Source organism: Rhamphochromis sp. 'chilingali' (genome assembly GCF_963969265.1).
Source record: "Rhamphochromis sp. 'chilingali' genome assembly, chromosome: 11".
Lineage (NCBI taxonomy): Eukaryota > Metazoa > Chordata > Actinopteri > Cichliformes > Cichlidae > Rhamphochromis > Rhamphochromis sp. 'chilingali'.
In genome coordinates this window covers 8,755,402-8,768,984 of record NC_137938.1, presented here as the reverse complement: position 1 = coordinate 8,768,984, position 13,583 = coordinate 8,755,402, and the positions used below count along the sequence as shown (strand labels likewise).

Sequence of the window (13,583 nt, the reverse complement as noted above, 5' to 3'; positions counted from 1 at the left end):
CTTTGTTGCATTCCACTGAATGCAACAAAGGTTACAACTTGTAACAACTTGTAACAACTTGTAACAGCGACCAACTGGTTGCCCAAAGGTTGAGCCGCAACACCCTCGACTTCTGACCAACCGCTTTCAATCACAAGGCAATTGCAGGGGTCACCGGGTGGGAGGCAACGTGTCTCCAAACACTCATTGTGCGAATTGAACTGACTGCAATCAATCTCAGATACATCGGTGAAAGTTTGCAGATAACTGGCATAGAATTTATAAATACAGACAGATTGCCAACATGTTGCAATCAATCTAAGTCAATCTGTGCTTCTCAGCAGTAGGGGATGAAATTCAGCTGATTGTATTCTGGTTACACGTCCAGATAATGATCTCTCTCTCTCTCTCTCTCTCAGGTAGAGCAGGTCCTCTACTAATCAGAAGGTTGGTGGTGCAATCCCTGGTTGCTCCAGGATATGCCAAATATCCTACGTCAAGACACTGACCCCTAGTTGGTCTTCGATTGTTTGTGATTGTCAGCAAGTTGTATAAAGCGCTTTGAGTGCTTAGGTAGAGCAGCAAAGTGCTATTTAAAGACCAGTCCATTTACCATATAAAAGCAAGGTTGTCAAGGATGTTATTCTCCACTTAAATCACCATCCAGCAGCAACTACCTATGTGTGGAGGAGTTTCTGTTTCAGTTATGAAGTTGTGACTCAATCTGAATGTAATTAACTGAATTTGTCTTTAATGTGACTTTCTGTGTATATTGGAGGGAACAGATTTGTATTTGTGTTGACGTATCACAGTTAATTGCCATATTAAAACAAATATACTGCATGTAATTGCCAACTTCCCCCCATTTATTTGCAAACTGAGCCTGCCATTTTATCGTCTTGACGCAGCAAAGCCACTTTGATGATGGCGAGTGACTGCCAGTGGTTGAAGCACTGGCCCCTGTCTCCAAAGCAACCATTTCAAAAGGGCAACGTTGCACTCGGCTCCAGTAGTTTTGTCTCCCGTGCGACTGTAGCGTAAGCTAACAAAGTCTGCAGGTCAGCACCTCTAAAACTAGTCATTTACCATACATTTAGTTTAATCTGTCCAAAAAGCTTCCAGTTCACCAGATATTATCTTTCTGCAGTACTCGTTTTTTTCCAGTCAGTGCTAACTCACCGCTGCCTGGAGCACGGCGCACAGAAATGAAAGTAGTGTTGATCTTCTCTTGTCCACTTTCATCAAAAGTGTTTAATTGCTCCTTTCACATGCTTGTGGTATCACATCATCAATAAACCATAACGGCCTTTAGGCTGGAGTTTCCATGCAGAGCAGGGTTGCAAACGCATAAAACGCCTTTCATATTGACACCAAAAAGTCCCCTCATGATAAATGTGGTCTTTTTCTGAACACTGATTGGTGACAGGGACGGGGGAGGAAAAGGAGAGTGTACATCACTTACCCTGCCAACCTCCACCAGCTTAGTGATCATGACGATGCTGAAGCAATTTTCCTGCCACACCATCCTCCAAAAATCATAGAGAGTCTCCTGCTTAGGACCTAGTGGGAATAGGGAAGAAATAACAGAGAAAGAGACAAAAACGGCAGCATCAAAGCCTGCCCTCTCAATAACGGAGTTTCTGCTGTGAAATTTTGTATTATTGCGACCTAAGTGTCCTTTCTCAGATGGCAGGGTACTGATCTTTCGAGATTGTGCCATCAATAAAGTTATTGGAAATTCCAGGCAGGCAGAAGTAAGAGGCAATGGGTGACAAAACAACAGCAGTAGCTGATGATGAAAGCCTGGGGGACCGCCAGTCACTCACCAGGATCTGAGCAGGAGACGTTTAGGAAGTGAAAAACAGCTTTAAAAACGGGGATCACGTAGGAAGAAAAAGCTCTGAAACAGGAAAGTGCAGCTGACATCTTCTTTCTTTCCTTTACGTTTCATCTGCCTCTATCTGTTTAACAGGAGGGAAAGGAGGTGCGGGCAGAGGATGAGCAGACCCTTAGGGATTCTGTGATAGGAGCTCCCTAGAAACTTGCTCCTCCTAAGAGGGAACGCTCATATTCCTGCAGATCCCAAGTGACCATCTGAAGCAAAAGTGCGTTTGAGCGACAGCAACTGAACTAAAGGTTCTCTGCGTGACAATGAACACATCGCTCCACATGTCACAGAGGCTAAGAAGCTATAATTAATGTGTTTAATTATTCAACTCTACTCATAATTTATTCAGTGACTTCCCTAACACAGGCTCCACGGTTTGATAGTCACACTATCACCTTTGAAATTGGCAGAGAGATGGTTTTGGCAAGGGACTGTGCATGAGTAGGATCGTTGGCTGGATCATCTTCAATTTATTAAACTTCAACAAAAGGTACTCGCTGTACTGAATTCCCGCACACACAATTACACACCACAGCCTTGCCGGGATACTCACCCTGAGTGGCGATGAAGTGGTTGGATCGATGGTAGCCCTGAAACAGAGAAGAGGGATGACATGCTGAGTAAGCGATCTGCACCATAGGCACAGCTGTATGGGTGTCTCTCTCTCTCTGTGCTTCCCTCTTCCTTCCCTTGTTCCCTACATTCCCCTCTGTAAAGCCTGGTTTCTGTCTAATTCGTCATTGCTGTCTAACCTATTGACGCCTCCAGACCGCCTCTTTACCCTCGTTGACTGCGCAGACACGTGACGAACAAGCGCCGTTTCTTGAAAAACTTCTGACATCCCTAAAATAAGCTATTTATTCAGCTTGTCAGGCTAGCTAAGCAAACAATGCCTAAAAAGATATGATAAAGAACCTACAGGTGTGCATTTCTAAATTTCAGGTGTCCGGTTTATTTAGCCATCTCTGCCTCGGAGTGCCTACTCATAAAAATAAATCAATTTTCGTTGGAGATGCTATATGCACTGGGCGACGAATTAGCAACCCAAGAGGAAATTTCATCCTGAAATTCTTCCACTTGTCACAAGCCATACAGCTGGATCCGTGTCTTGCACACGTTACACATCAATGCACGACACCAGCAGTCTTCAAGAAGAAAATCAAAAGTACACAGCAAAGTTTTCTGAAAACCTTTATATCAAAGGATGTGACAACATTTGATATAGATGACAGACATTTTCATATGGCGAGTATGGGTTGAATATGAATGAACAATGAGATGTCACCTCTACAGCCTTGAGGGGGATAAACATGACAAAGACCACCTGAGGGACTTTGAAGCATAAACCCTTTTCAGGATGAGCAAACTGTTCAAAGGAGGTCCTCCTGGAAATAAGCACTGCTTAGCTAACCTTTTAAACGAAAGGAGACAACTGCCTTGAGATTGTATGAAAACATCAGCCAGAAAACTGCATAGATGGTTCCCTGTTTGCTGAGAGGAGCAGCTGGAATGATAATTGATGCTGCAATTACTTAACTTACAGGAGTCCGTGGAGGGGGAGAAGGCAGGTCAGGAATAATCTGAGAAGACTGCCAAGCCCACAGGCTCTCATCAAATCAGTATGATGAGGCAATCCATGTTGATAACACTATTTTTTTATCTTTTTGCAGAGGGCATCTTCGTAATATTTTGAGTCCATCCACATTGCTGACGGATTGCTAAACTGAATCGCATCCACTCAGATAAATGTGGACATGTTTGAAATGGAGATGGATGACCAGTGCTGTGAGGCCTGCTATCCACAATTTCTCAGGCCCTGGCCAAACTCTATCAGCATGAATGCCAAGCTTTCTCCATATGAGACGGTTGCCATAACAACCGAAGATCCTCCATCCAGAGAGAGGACACATCTCTTTGTGTTCATTTAAAATCATGAGCTAAAAAGGGCATTTCTTTTGCATTTGATTGGTTTAATGCGCACTAACCTGATACACCCTGACCTTTGAGCATTTGTGGATAGAGGACAGTGGAAAGAGTAAGGGGGAAGGGGGTAGAGGGAAAGGGGAAATAGAGCAATGGCAGGCAGAAGAACGAGCAGTTAAGTACTTACTTCCCTGTTAATCCGAATCTACAGGGTCCGAGGTCGAGGAAGTGAGGTGGGAAGTAGAAAAGAAGACATATAGGCTAGTTAATGAAAGAAGCTTTAGGAGGTATGGTTAGAGACAGCAGGGAAGCCTGCGTGTGCATAGGTGTTGATGAGAGAACAGCAAGAATTAGCTTCATCGTGTGTTAGCGCAATGACTTTGTGTGAATCAGTGACCTAAGGCCAATCCTGTTTGATCAACTCTCTTATCTCTCAGTTGTGTTTTTGTTCAAATTTGTGTTTTCTTTCCTTTTGAATTTGGCTTTAAAATTATGCAAACAGTATTTTCATTGCATCTCGCAAATTCAAAGCAGCTAGTAAGCTTATATTAGTACTCTGCTTATTTAGCATTTTGCTCTCGTTGGCAAATTCATGATGCACAGTTAAACAGGGCGGTAGTCCTGCAGTTATTCTGCATAACCAGATGATGTCTTCTTTATTCTGCATTTGCTTTAACTCATGCACTGCATATAACACTTAACAACGGAATGTGGTGTGTTAGTTACTTATTTAGCCACAAGATTTCGATTTCAAAAATTCTTTTCATTTTTTAACTTTCAGTCTTTGGCAGTCAGTTCATGAACAAAGCCGAGTACAGCTGTGCTACCGATTTGCAATGAGGAAAAAAGAAAAGGAAAAAGCATTCTCCCGTTAGGCCGGAGCTAATTATGCTTAATATTTATCACTTTAAAGCTTATTGGTGCACGCCTTACCTAACAGGACTTTTGAAACCGTACAATCCAACCAGCGCACCGAGGTCTACGAACCAACTCCTCTTGGACATTCTGAGATCCAGACTTTGAAGCAGAGTCTTTTCAGTGGTGGCTCCTAATCTTTGGAACAACTTACCTTCTTACATAAGAGCTGCACAGTGTCTCTATCATTTGAAAACACTTTGAATAACCTATTTTTTCTCCCTTGCTTTTGGGTCTAGTTGAGCGAGGAATCTTATTTTTCATACAAAAACAGCCTTATTTACCTGTTTTATTTGACTTCTAGTGTGTTTAATTAGTGACTGTTCCATAAAGTGTATATTTTATACAGCTTTTACAGCACTCTGGTTAACTGAGGCTGTTCAAATTAAGCTACAGAAATAACCTAATTTGACTCTACAGCAGTCTCAGTTTCTTGTGTGCCCCTTGGGACAATTTTCAACCACCACCCGCGACAGACCATTTCTAGAAAACAGACAACTATACCATTGTAAGAGAGATATTTTCAAATGCAAACAAGATTGGTTCATACTTTATTTCTTAGGCTTGATCATTAAAAAAGCTTTATTTGTGGGAAGTGAATGGGCTGAGCCAGAACCAAAACAACAAGAACAATAAAAAAAGTGTCATGATTCACAGCAAGCGAGTAGTTTTCATTTAAATTAGCCCATATTGAAGTTTTCCTTTATACAGTCGAGCTTACAACAGAACTGAAAATGACTCAAGTAATATCAAATAAGGGCTTCCTCTAATTTCACTGTAATATACACACTAAAAACCTTTTTACAGATTTAAATTCATAAAATCTCACTGAGGCACAAAGGCAGACTTAGTATAATTTATTAAGATTTAAACACTAAAAAAGCATGTTTGCTTTAGTTAGAATATGTGATGACTAAGTTCAGTTTGATCAGACCTTGTAAAAGCCTGCGAGTGTTGCTATCAAGGTGCTGTCCACTGTTTGGTAAGTGTGAACATTGCACAACGTGCACATGCACGACGCTACTATCCGTGCCAGAGTTCATTACCAGGAGGCAGTCTTGAGTCCAGATGAAAGCTAGAAAGTCATTCAGACATGCACTCCCGTCCTGTTAATCTGAAAGCGTCTGATCGTGTCATCGTCATATCCAAATGGAAACCCTGGACCTCACATCACATCACCAGATAGGTACTATAAGATTATGACTACATCTTTATAAATTGCTCAGATCGTCACAGAATCCTTGTAAAAGTATAAACAGCATGAACTTAAAAACATTTTTTCTTTTCATTCAGAAATAATACTCGTTTACCAGCACGATGCACTCGTTGCCTTAATGTTTGAATGTAAGACAGCCTTGCACATGCTGAAGCCATAAGAAACAGTAACATAAAGGGGAATTAGATCTTTATAACACAATGCTGTCACTTTAACAGGCAGATAAAGCCCAAAAGTGTAACATATCCCATGTCTGAAAAGGAGTTGTACTGCTTTTAAGGATTTAACATTACACCACTGTCTGTCACTTTTTCAAACAACAACAAAGGCCCTCTCTGCACTGCCTGTCACTACAGAATTGCATATGCATACATATCTCAACACTCGCATGACAGATGAGTGTCCTCCTTGTCTGCGTATCCCAGCTAGCCATACTCGTAGGATTTGGCGCACATTGTTGGCTGCGTATGCAATCGTCATGAGGATGGGAAGAGAGGGTTAATCACACGAAGCGCAGTGTAATCATAGTTAATCCTGAAGCACCCGCAGATTCAGCTTTTGCTAATCTCCTATTGATTAACTTATCACCTTTTTTTCTGCGTGAACACTGCCCAACAACACTGTGTGAAAAGCAAGTGAACAGATTTAAATTTGGACGAAAAAAGTAGAAATTTAAAGCAAAAACTGAGAAAATCTTTGTATTTTTAGGGCCTTATTATGCATAGAACAACAAGATATTACTGCTATTTGTTATTTACAATATTTACATAGATTAACCCAGCATGGATAAAGAGTGTAATGGTGTAAGAGTATCTTCCTGAAGTGGGAGGAGCCTGTTGAGCCCAGTTATGAGGTGAGCCCATGGAGACATTAGGTTCAATTTCTTTGCTGGGTAAATGTCATCTGTTTTAGAGTTTAAGAATTTAAATAAATATTGTAAATGTGTGTTTGTTTACTGTCACGAACACCCCAAAACTCTTGATGCAGATAAAATGCAAAGTAGCAACAGCCATTAAGCACTGCTCTGCTCTCTCTGGTCTGCAAATGCTACAAGAAGCTGGTTCAGATATGCAAAGTTCTGTACACATCAGAAAGAAAATGCAAATAACCAGTCATTAAGCGACAAAGAGAGAAAACAGAGATCCAGCACTTTGTCCCCTCTGCTCTGAAAGCACGATAATGTTTCAGAGGGAGGAAAAACTTTTCCATTTAACCTCTGGTGAAATAATCACAGGCTGTCCAAAATATGCTCCACTGCGGCTGAGTACTTACAATTCATCTCGCTGGGTCAGGGAGTAACATCACTGACACTGACACTGTAGTGGCTGCTGAGTGGTGTTTTCCCTCTAATGCCCGCATGTCTGTGCCCTCAACGCTAATGGAGACCCTCACAATAACTACAGCCTAACAGCAGGCCAGGTTTTTAATGCCCTCTCATTGTAATGAACTCTCTAAAAGCATCTCACCACTGGCCTTTCTGTACAGAGTGTCAAACATTTAATGATACGATTTGGCAAAAAGGTAGAATTCACCCAAAATCAAGTCAATGTGAGGAACTAAAAATGACATAATTTGTCTTTAATGTATATCTTTTATAAATGTCTGGCAGACTGTTATCCTAAAAAAAGAAGAATTATTTAAACTCTAACCATCCTCAAATGGAGTTGGGTGTACATAAGCACTTCTCTCTTTTATTCTTTTGTTTTACAGTCTGCCATACTTACAGTAGTCCCACTGACAGGTGTGCAAAATAAATTTTGCAAGATCCAGATTGCCAGACTTCCCTTGACATTTCTCAAACGAACAGCAGTGTCACAACTATGACAGAGGATTCACAGGGAAACTGAAACACAAGTTTCTGCTTTTTTCCCCCACATGCCTGGTTAAATCATTTATTAATAACTAACTGCTGCCTTCTAAGCACACGCACTTCTGTTTTCTCAGTAAAAAATATAGCCTCGGCTAGCTGTAATGAATGACAACACATATGAATGGGACACGTTAGCAACATACACATGTATTTCATATGATAAGTGAGAAATGTTGACTGCATGTGGTGTGACAGGAGGTGAACAGTGGAAAGGATCATCTCTGCTCGGCCCATCCAGAGATTGAATGACGACAGGGACGTCTATTTAATTTAGGGGGATTTGTAGCATCGTACAGAAAGGTTCATCTACTCTGCAAAGCATTAAATATATTTATCCTGTTCTGTTTTAATAAAAGTGATGGCACAGGTAAGTCTGGGTCAGGGATCCAATGTGGCAATTGACAACCATGGCATTTGGCAAAACACTGGCGGGAACGGTGTCTGATTGGATGAAAGCCTCCAGGTGAAAGTGGGGCAGCAGACTGGTGGGCTTACAGGAATGAGAGAGATGGACTGAGGCTTTGCAGAGTGTGAGAGATAGAGACTCGGCAGAGGCTATTTGTGTCCCATATTGAACCAAGACAGGAAAAAACAGAAAAGCAGCATCAGACTTACGTCAATGTAGTTTGCGTTAATGTAGTCTGAGTTGGGGTCTCCCAACAGAGGGTGGAGCTTCACTCTGTGTCGATCATCTGAGGGAGATAAAAATAAAAGAGCAAAGAAATATTGAAAATACAACTGTCACAACATTTTCTGTGTTTTTATTGATTTTCTAAACATTTTCTGATTACTTACATCCCAGCAAGGTGTCATGCCTCCCTTTTGTTTTGTCTTTTTTCTTTGTGCAGTCCCAGCCATCAAAGAAGCTCTGCGGATGAAGACGACACTTGTTGAAGATTTCAAGAGCAAAATCAAACACCTCCTAATCACAGTTTTCTCATGTTTTTCCAAGACGAAAAGGAAGATTGCATCTTGCGGTCAACAAGGAGCAGCAGCTTAGATCGAGAGCTCCTGTACACTAGGAAGTTTGGGGTTTTATGCATTATATGTAATTAAAGAAAAGATCTGTGTTAGCCGCAGATAGTCCTCGTCTGATCCCAGAGCCCTAATAAGTCACGGACCCCCCATTTGCAGCTAATCTTGTTAAAGCCCTCAGCAATTTAGAACTGGGTTTAAAGCTTTTGTGTCAATGAAAGTATCAAGAGGCAAACCAAAATAATCCAAGAATTAATTTTTTTTCCCCACAGAGAAATAATGTCAGTTACATACAGTTCAGAGTGTCAGAGATACATTCATCTGAAACTAATGAACACATTTAAATGTCAAGCTTCAGCTTTAATTAAAGCAGGTGAATTATGTACTGCGTATTAAAGAATACAACATGCCCAGAGATTAGAAATCAAAAGCAATTTGTCAGATAAACACAAAATCAAACACTATCATCATATCTATCATCTTGTGTGTTTGCCATCTTGTTCCGTTTATGTAATTCAGGATGGCGGGGGGGTGGAGCCTATCCCAGCAGCGACAGAGAAAGAGGCAGGGTACACCCTGGGTAGGTTACACAGAGAGAGCGAGACAACCATTCACACTCACGTTCACATACTAAGAATCCCGTTAAACTAACCCCACTAACTGCATGTGTTTGTACTGTGGGATGAAGCACCCGAATGATCCCACACAGACATGGGGAGAATATCCTAACATCACACATATAGGCTCCGGCCAGATGGACCTTGCGCATTTGCTTCTAAATAATCCCAAATAAGAGAAAATAACTCCGCCACAGGCAATGTGGTGCATGAAGACGCTCGTGTTTTTGATTACTAGTGAATTAAAAAAATACCAATCGTTTCCTTAGAATTAAAGGTGACCATAACACGATGGAAATGCTTCCATGAAATGCGTGGGACTGTAAACAACAATACATGCTGTCGTCATGGCTACAGCTACTAATGGTTCTGATAATGCAGGAACCGCAGGTACTGCTGAAAGCAGTCCATATGAAGCTTGGAGAGTTTTTTTTTAAAAAAACACGTGACCCTGACCTCGAGCACAGTTCAGAGCCATTAGGTGATTACTGTGTGTAAGGTTGATTACATTCTGACCAGTACTGCGGAGCAGGAATTGTAAACGGATGGATGGATAAGCTCATCGGTCCAGCTGGATGAGATAAAAAAAATTTCACATTTGAGAATGTCCCCGAGAAGCAGAATTAATAAAATAAAAAAATATGACTAAAAAGGTAAGACAATAAGACAACTGCTTACTTTACAGAACCAAAATCAATCAGCTTTAGGTCATGCTAAGTGCTAAAGAACACACTTGCATCTTTTTGTTCTTGGCTTTAGAAAGTAAGCTACGTGTGTTTCTGTAATAGTGCAGAATACTTTATTTATTTATATATTTATGTATCTCTTTTTCTTTTTAAAGAAAGCATAAGAAATGAAGAGGAGCTAGCTTGTTTTGGGACTACAAGTAGTCCATTTTCATTTGTGTGAGTGAACCTCCAGCCTAGCTTGGTTATCAAAAGCACATTTACAACTCCATCAGTGTGGATGTTATTGCTTTTTAACCAAGAGCATGCCTTTTAACCCTCAGGTCATTAGCAAAGTAACATGGCTATTAAGAGCACACGAGACACCTTTAACAGGCTTTCTTGTTTCTCTTTTACAATCCTGAGAAAAACAAAAATAACTTACTTGCTATGTGAGATAGAAATTGCCACATAAATCCACTTCACATTGCTGGTTACTGCTGTGCGACATACTGGCTGTTTGTGTACCTGCAGTTTACCAATCACAGTGTGAAAGCAGACAAACTGTCTACCACCTGCTTCATGGATGGCTTCTTAGTCATACTTTAACACATCTCATTCACCGTTATCTGCCTGCCTGCATGGATGCACCAGCAAGCATTTACTCGCCCAAGTTGTCATAAGTCACTCAGTGGCTAAATTAAGCTTGCAAACAGCTCCCTCAGATCTGTGAATAAAAATACGCACACACCAGTGTACCCCCAGTGGTTTGCAGCCACTTGGGGAATTTTGTGAAACTCTGCCCAAGTCTGCATGCTGAGCAGGGGATTACAATGCAGTTCCCCCCACAGAGAGCCAAGAACCAGCCAAATCCTGCCTAGGATTACACCCTCCTCCCTACTTTTTCCTCCTCTTTTCACACACTTCATTTCTGGGTCTGTCTTTCCCTCTGAATCACTTGTTCTTGTAACCAACTATTTCTCTCTCTGTCCACCTTTTCCTTTACTCCCTCCCTTATTTTATTGACACTACACCTCTGAGCTCTCTCTGCTTGTGTGAGTGCTCTGCTTCCTCTCCTGCTGCCTCAAGAGAGAAGCAGGAAAGTAAAGAAGAAGAAAAAATACAGGAAAAACTGTGAGAGAATGGCAGAACAGTGAAGGAGAGAAAAACAACTCAGGCTTACGAAGGACTGATTAGAAACCATCGCTGGCAAAGATCAGTGGGTGGGTAAGTCAAGAGGATTACATCATTTATTTGTTAAATTATTACACTTATAAATCAATTTTTTTAATTTTAACATAGCGATGTTGTATCAGTGTCTCAGTAGATTTTATGACAGTAACAATCCAGTGGCAGACTTACTGTGCTGGATTAATCTTTGTGTCACTTTGACCCATTAATTTTTCAACCGCATAATTTTAAGATGACAATGAGTGAATTGTGGATCTCTCTGTGATGACTTTCACAATAATCCCCCCCAAACACACACACACACACACACACACAGAGCCAAAATCCAATCAGAAATCTTATCTGCTAGAAAATATTCTACTAGAAAACAGCAGAATTAACAAGCTCGACCAATGTTTGTTTAAAAAAAAAATTTAAAGACAGGAAAAAAAACACCAGCTGCCTATTTTTTTTTTCTTTAAACAAACATAATAATTTGGTAGCCCCAGCTGCAACTAAACATCAAATCAGTGTTTGAATGCGTCCATCATTCTTTCTAACCTCAGCCTCAGGGTGCAAAGAGGTATAATGAAAGTTTTGAATTCTCCAGAAAAGCTCTGCCGCTGTTTACTTGTACGTTTCTGCGGTGGGAATACGACGGCGGTGACAGAAACCGCCACACGTATAAGCCCTTTTTACAGCTCACTGTAAATTCTTGATCAGTGTTTTTACAGAGCGCAGGTACTCCGCAGGGAAATAAAAACCTATGCCTGCCGAGGGAGTGTAATATGATACTCCTCATCATTTTCCTTCATAATAGAGAGAGACACTCCATAAAAACACATACTCTTAGCACAGAGGGGGGAAAAAAAACACAAACACACACACAAAGAGGTGTGTATTGATTTTTTGAGTGGAGTGTGTTTTGCCCGTGAGGGACAGTTTAATGAGTCTACAAGCAGAGTTCCAGAGGCGGAAACCATGAACCAGAGACAAAAGTTGTTTTCTCCCTCTCTTTTTTTTTTTGCAAATGTTTCAGGCCGCGGGTGACAGAGATGGACTTCTCCTCAGGTTGTGAGCTCAACGTTCTGCCACAATTGTTCCATCGGGGAGAGGCATTCAGAGTTTTGGGCCCTTCGTTAGATGGCAAAGATAGAGACAGCAAAGCACAGCTAGAGGAGAAGGATATGTAATGTAAAATGTAAAAAAATGAATAAATAAATAAAACAGCAGAGATAGAAACGGGCTCGTTATTGGTAAGACTGTGTATTATTATCATCATAATAGTTCAAAGAAAACAGGGCATTTGATCTCAGCGACACATGAGTTTTGAACTCGTTACACCATGAGGAATATTGGCTGACCCTTGATATCACTGGACACAAAAACCTAATAACCCCTACACACTACATTACAGGATAACTGGTGATTTGTACATTTTCTTGTGTTAACAAATCCCATTGAAAGATGAGAACCGCAACTTGAATCGTACTGGCTGTGTCCAAAGCTGGATTTAGCTTATGCCCCTTGGGGCCAGAGCTCCAGAAGAAGACATGTCACCCAGTGCAACATGTGACTCAATAATGAGTTCGTAAAAGTTTCTGGACAATAATGGGACACAAAGCTGTAAGACACACTAAACCAGGCTCTGGATGTATGTTAAGTCAAATACATTTGTAGCTAGTTTTCATCTCTTCAATAAGAAAAATATAGAAAATTACCATTGTTATAATGTAAGGACCCTCAGCTGCACATTATGGAGCATTGCCATGTTTGAGCTGTGACGGGGTCGAGACTTCTGGCTTCCAAATAATTACACACACTCTATATTTTCATGACAATTACAAGAAATCAAATGAGCCAAACTGTGCCCGTCGCTAACAGCAAGTGCAAATCCACACGTTGTATTGTTAGATGTGCTCCAACAGAAAACATATACCGGGCATCACTAATGACAGTATTGATCTAGGCATCACAGTCTAATGATTACTTCTGAGAATAACAGAGCAGTGGGAGATAAATACTATCATAAATACTACACAACAGGGAGACTGTTATTTGGAGGCTTGAGTGACTGGGTGGCAAGAGCTCTCTTTTCTCAATTGTCTCCCTCTCACACAAAACGATCCCAGACAGCCCCTTCCTGTCCTCGCCGCCAAAAAAAAAATCTGCCAGCAGTGGACGATGAGGCTCACTCGAGCTAGAGATGTTTAACCTCAAGACTGAGGTCATCTCTAGGGCCCAGATGAGGATAATTATTCATATGCACAACAACAGTGTGATCCAAAAGCCTCTTTAACCTTGGTAATTAATTTCAGTGTGGGATAAGGAGGGCGGATGATGTGGAGGATTTCAGATTGATGGT

The 13,583-nt window shown here is 41.1% G+C and overlaps 1 protein-coding gene across 2 annotated transcripts in view; it reads right to left on the bottom strand.

Moving 5' to 3' along the window:
- Positions 1–13,583, bottom strand: part of ptprub (protein tyrosine phosphatase receptor type Ub) — a 194,804-nt gene that overhangs the window by 22,295 nt on the left and 158,926 nt on the right. For both annotated transcript variants that reach the window (XM_080895361.1, XM_080895362.1), the window contains 4 exons: positions 8,587–8,659; positions 8,407–8,483; positions 2,421–2,457; positions 1,442–1,539 (listed from right to left, as the gene is read on the bottom strand). In XM_080895361.1, the coding sequence (XP_080751487.1) occupies positions 1,442–1,539; positions 2,421–2,457; positions 8,407–8,483; positions 8,587–8,659 (285 nt within the window). The remainder of the gene's footprint in view (positions 1–1,441; positions 1,540–2,420; positions 2,458–8,406; positions 8,484–8,586; positions 8,660–13,583) is intronic.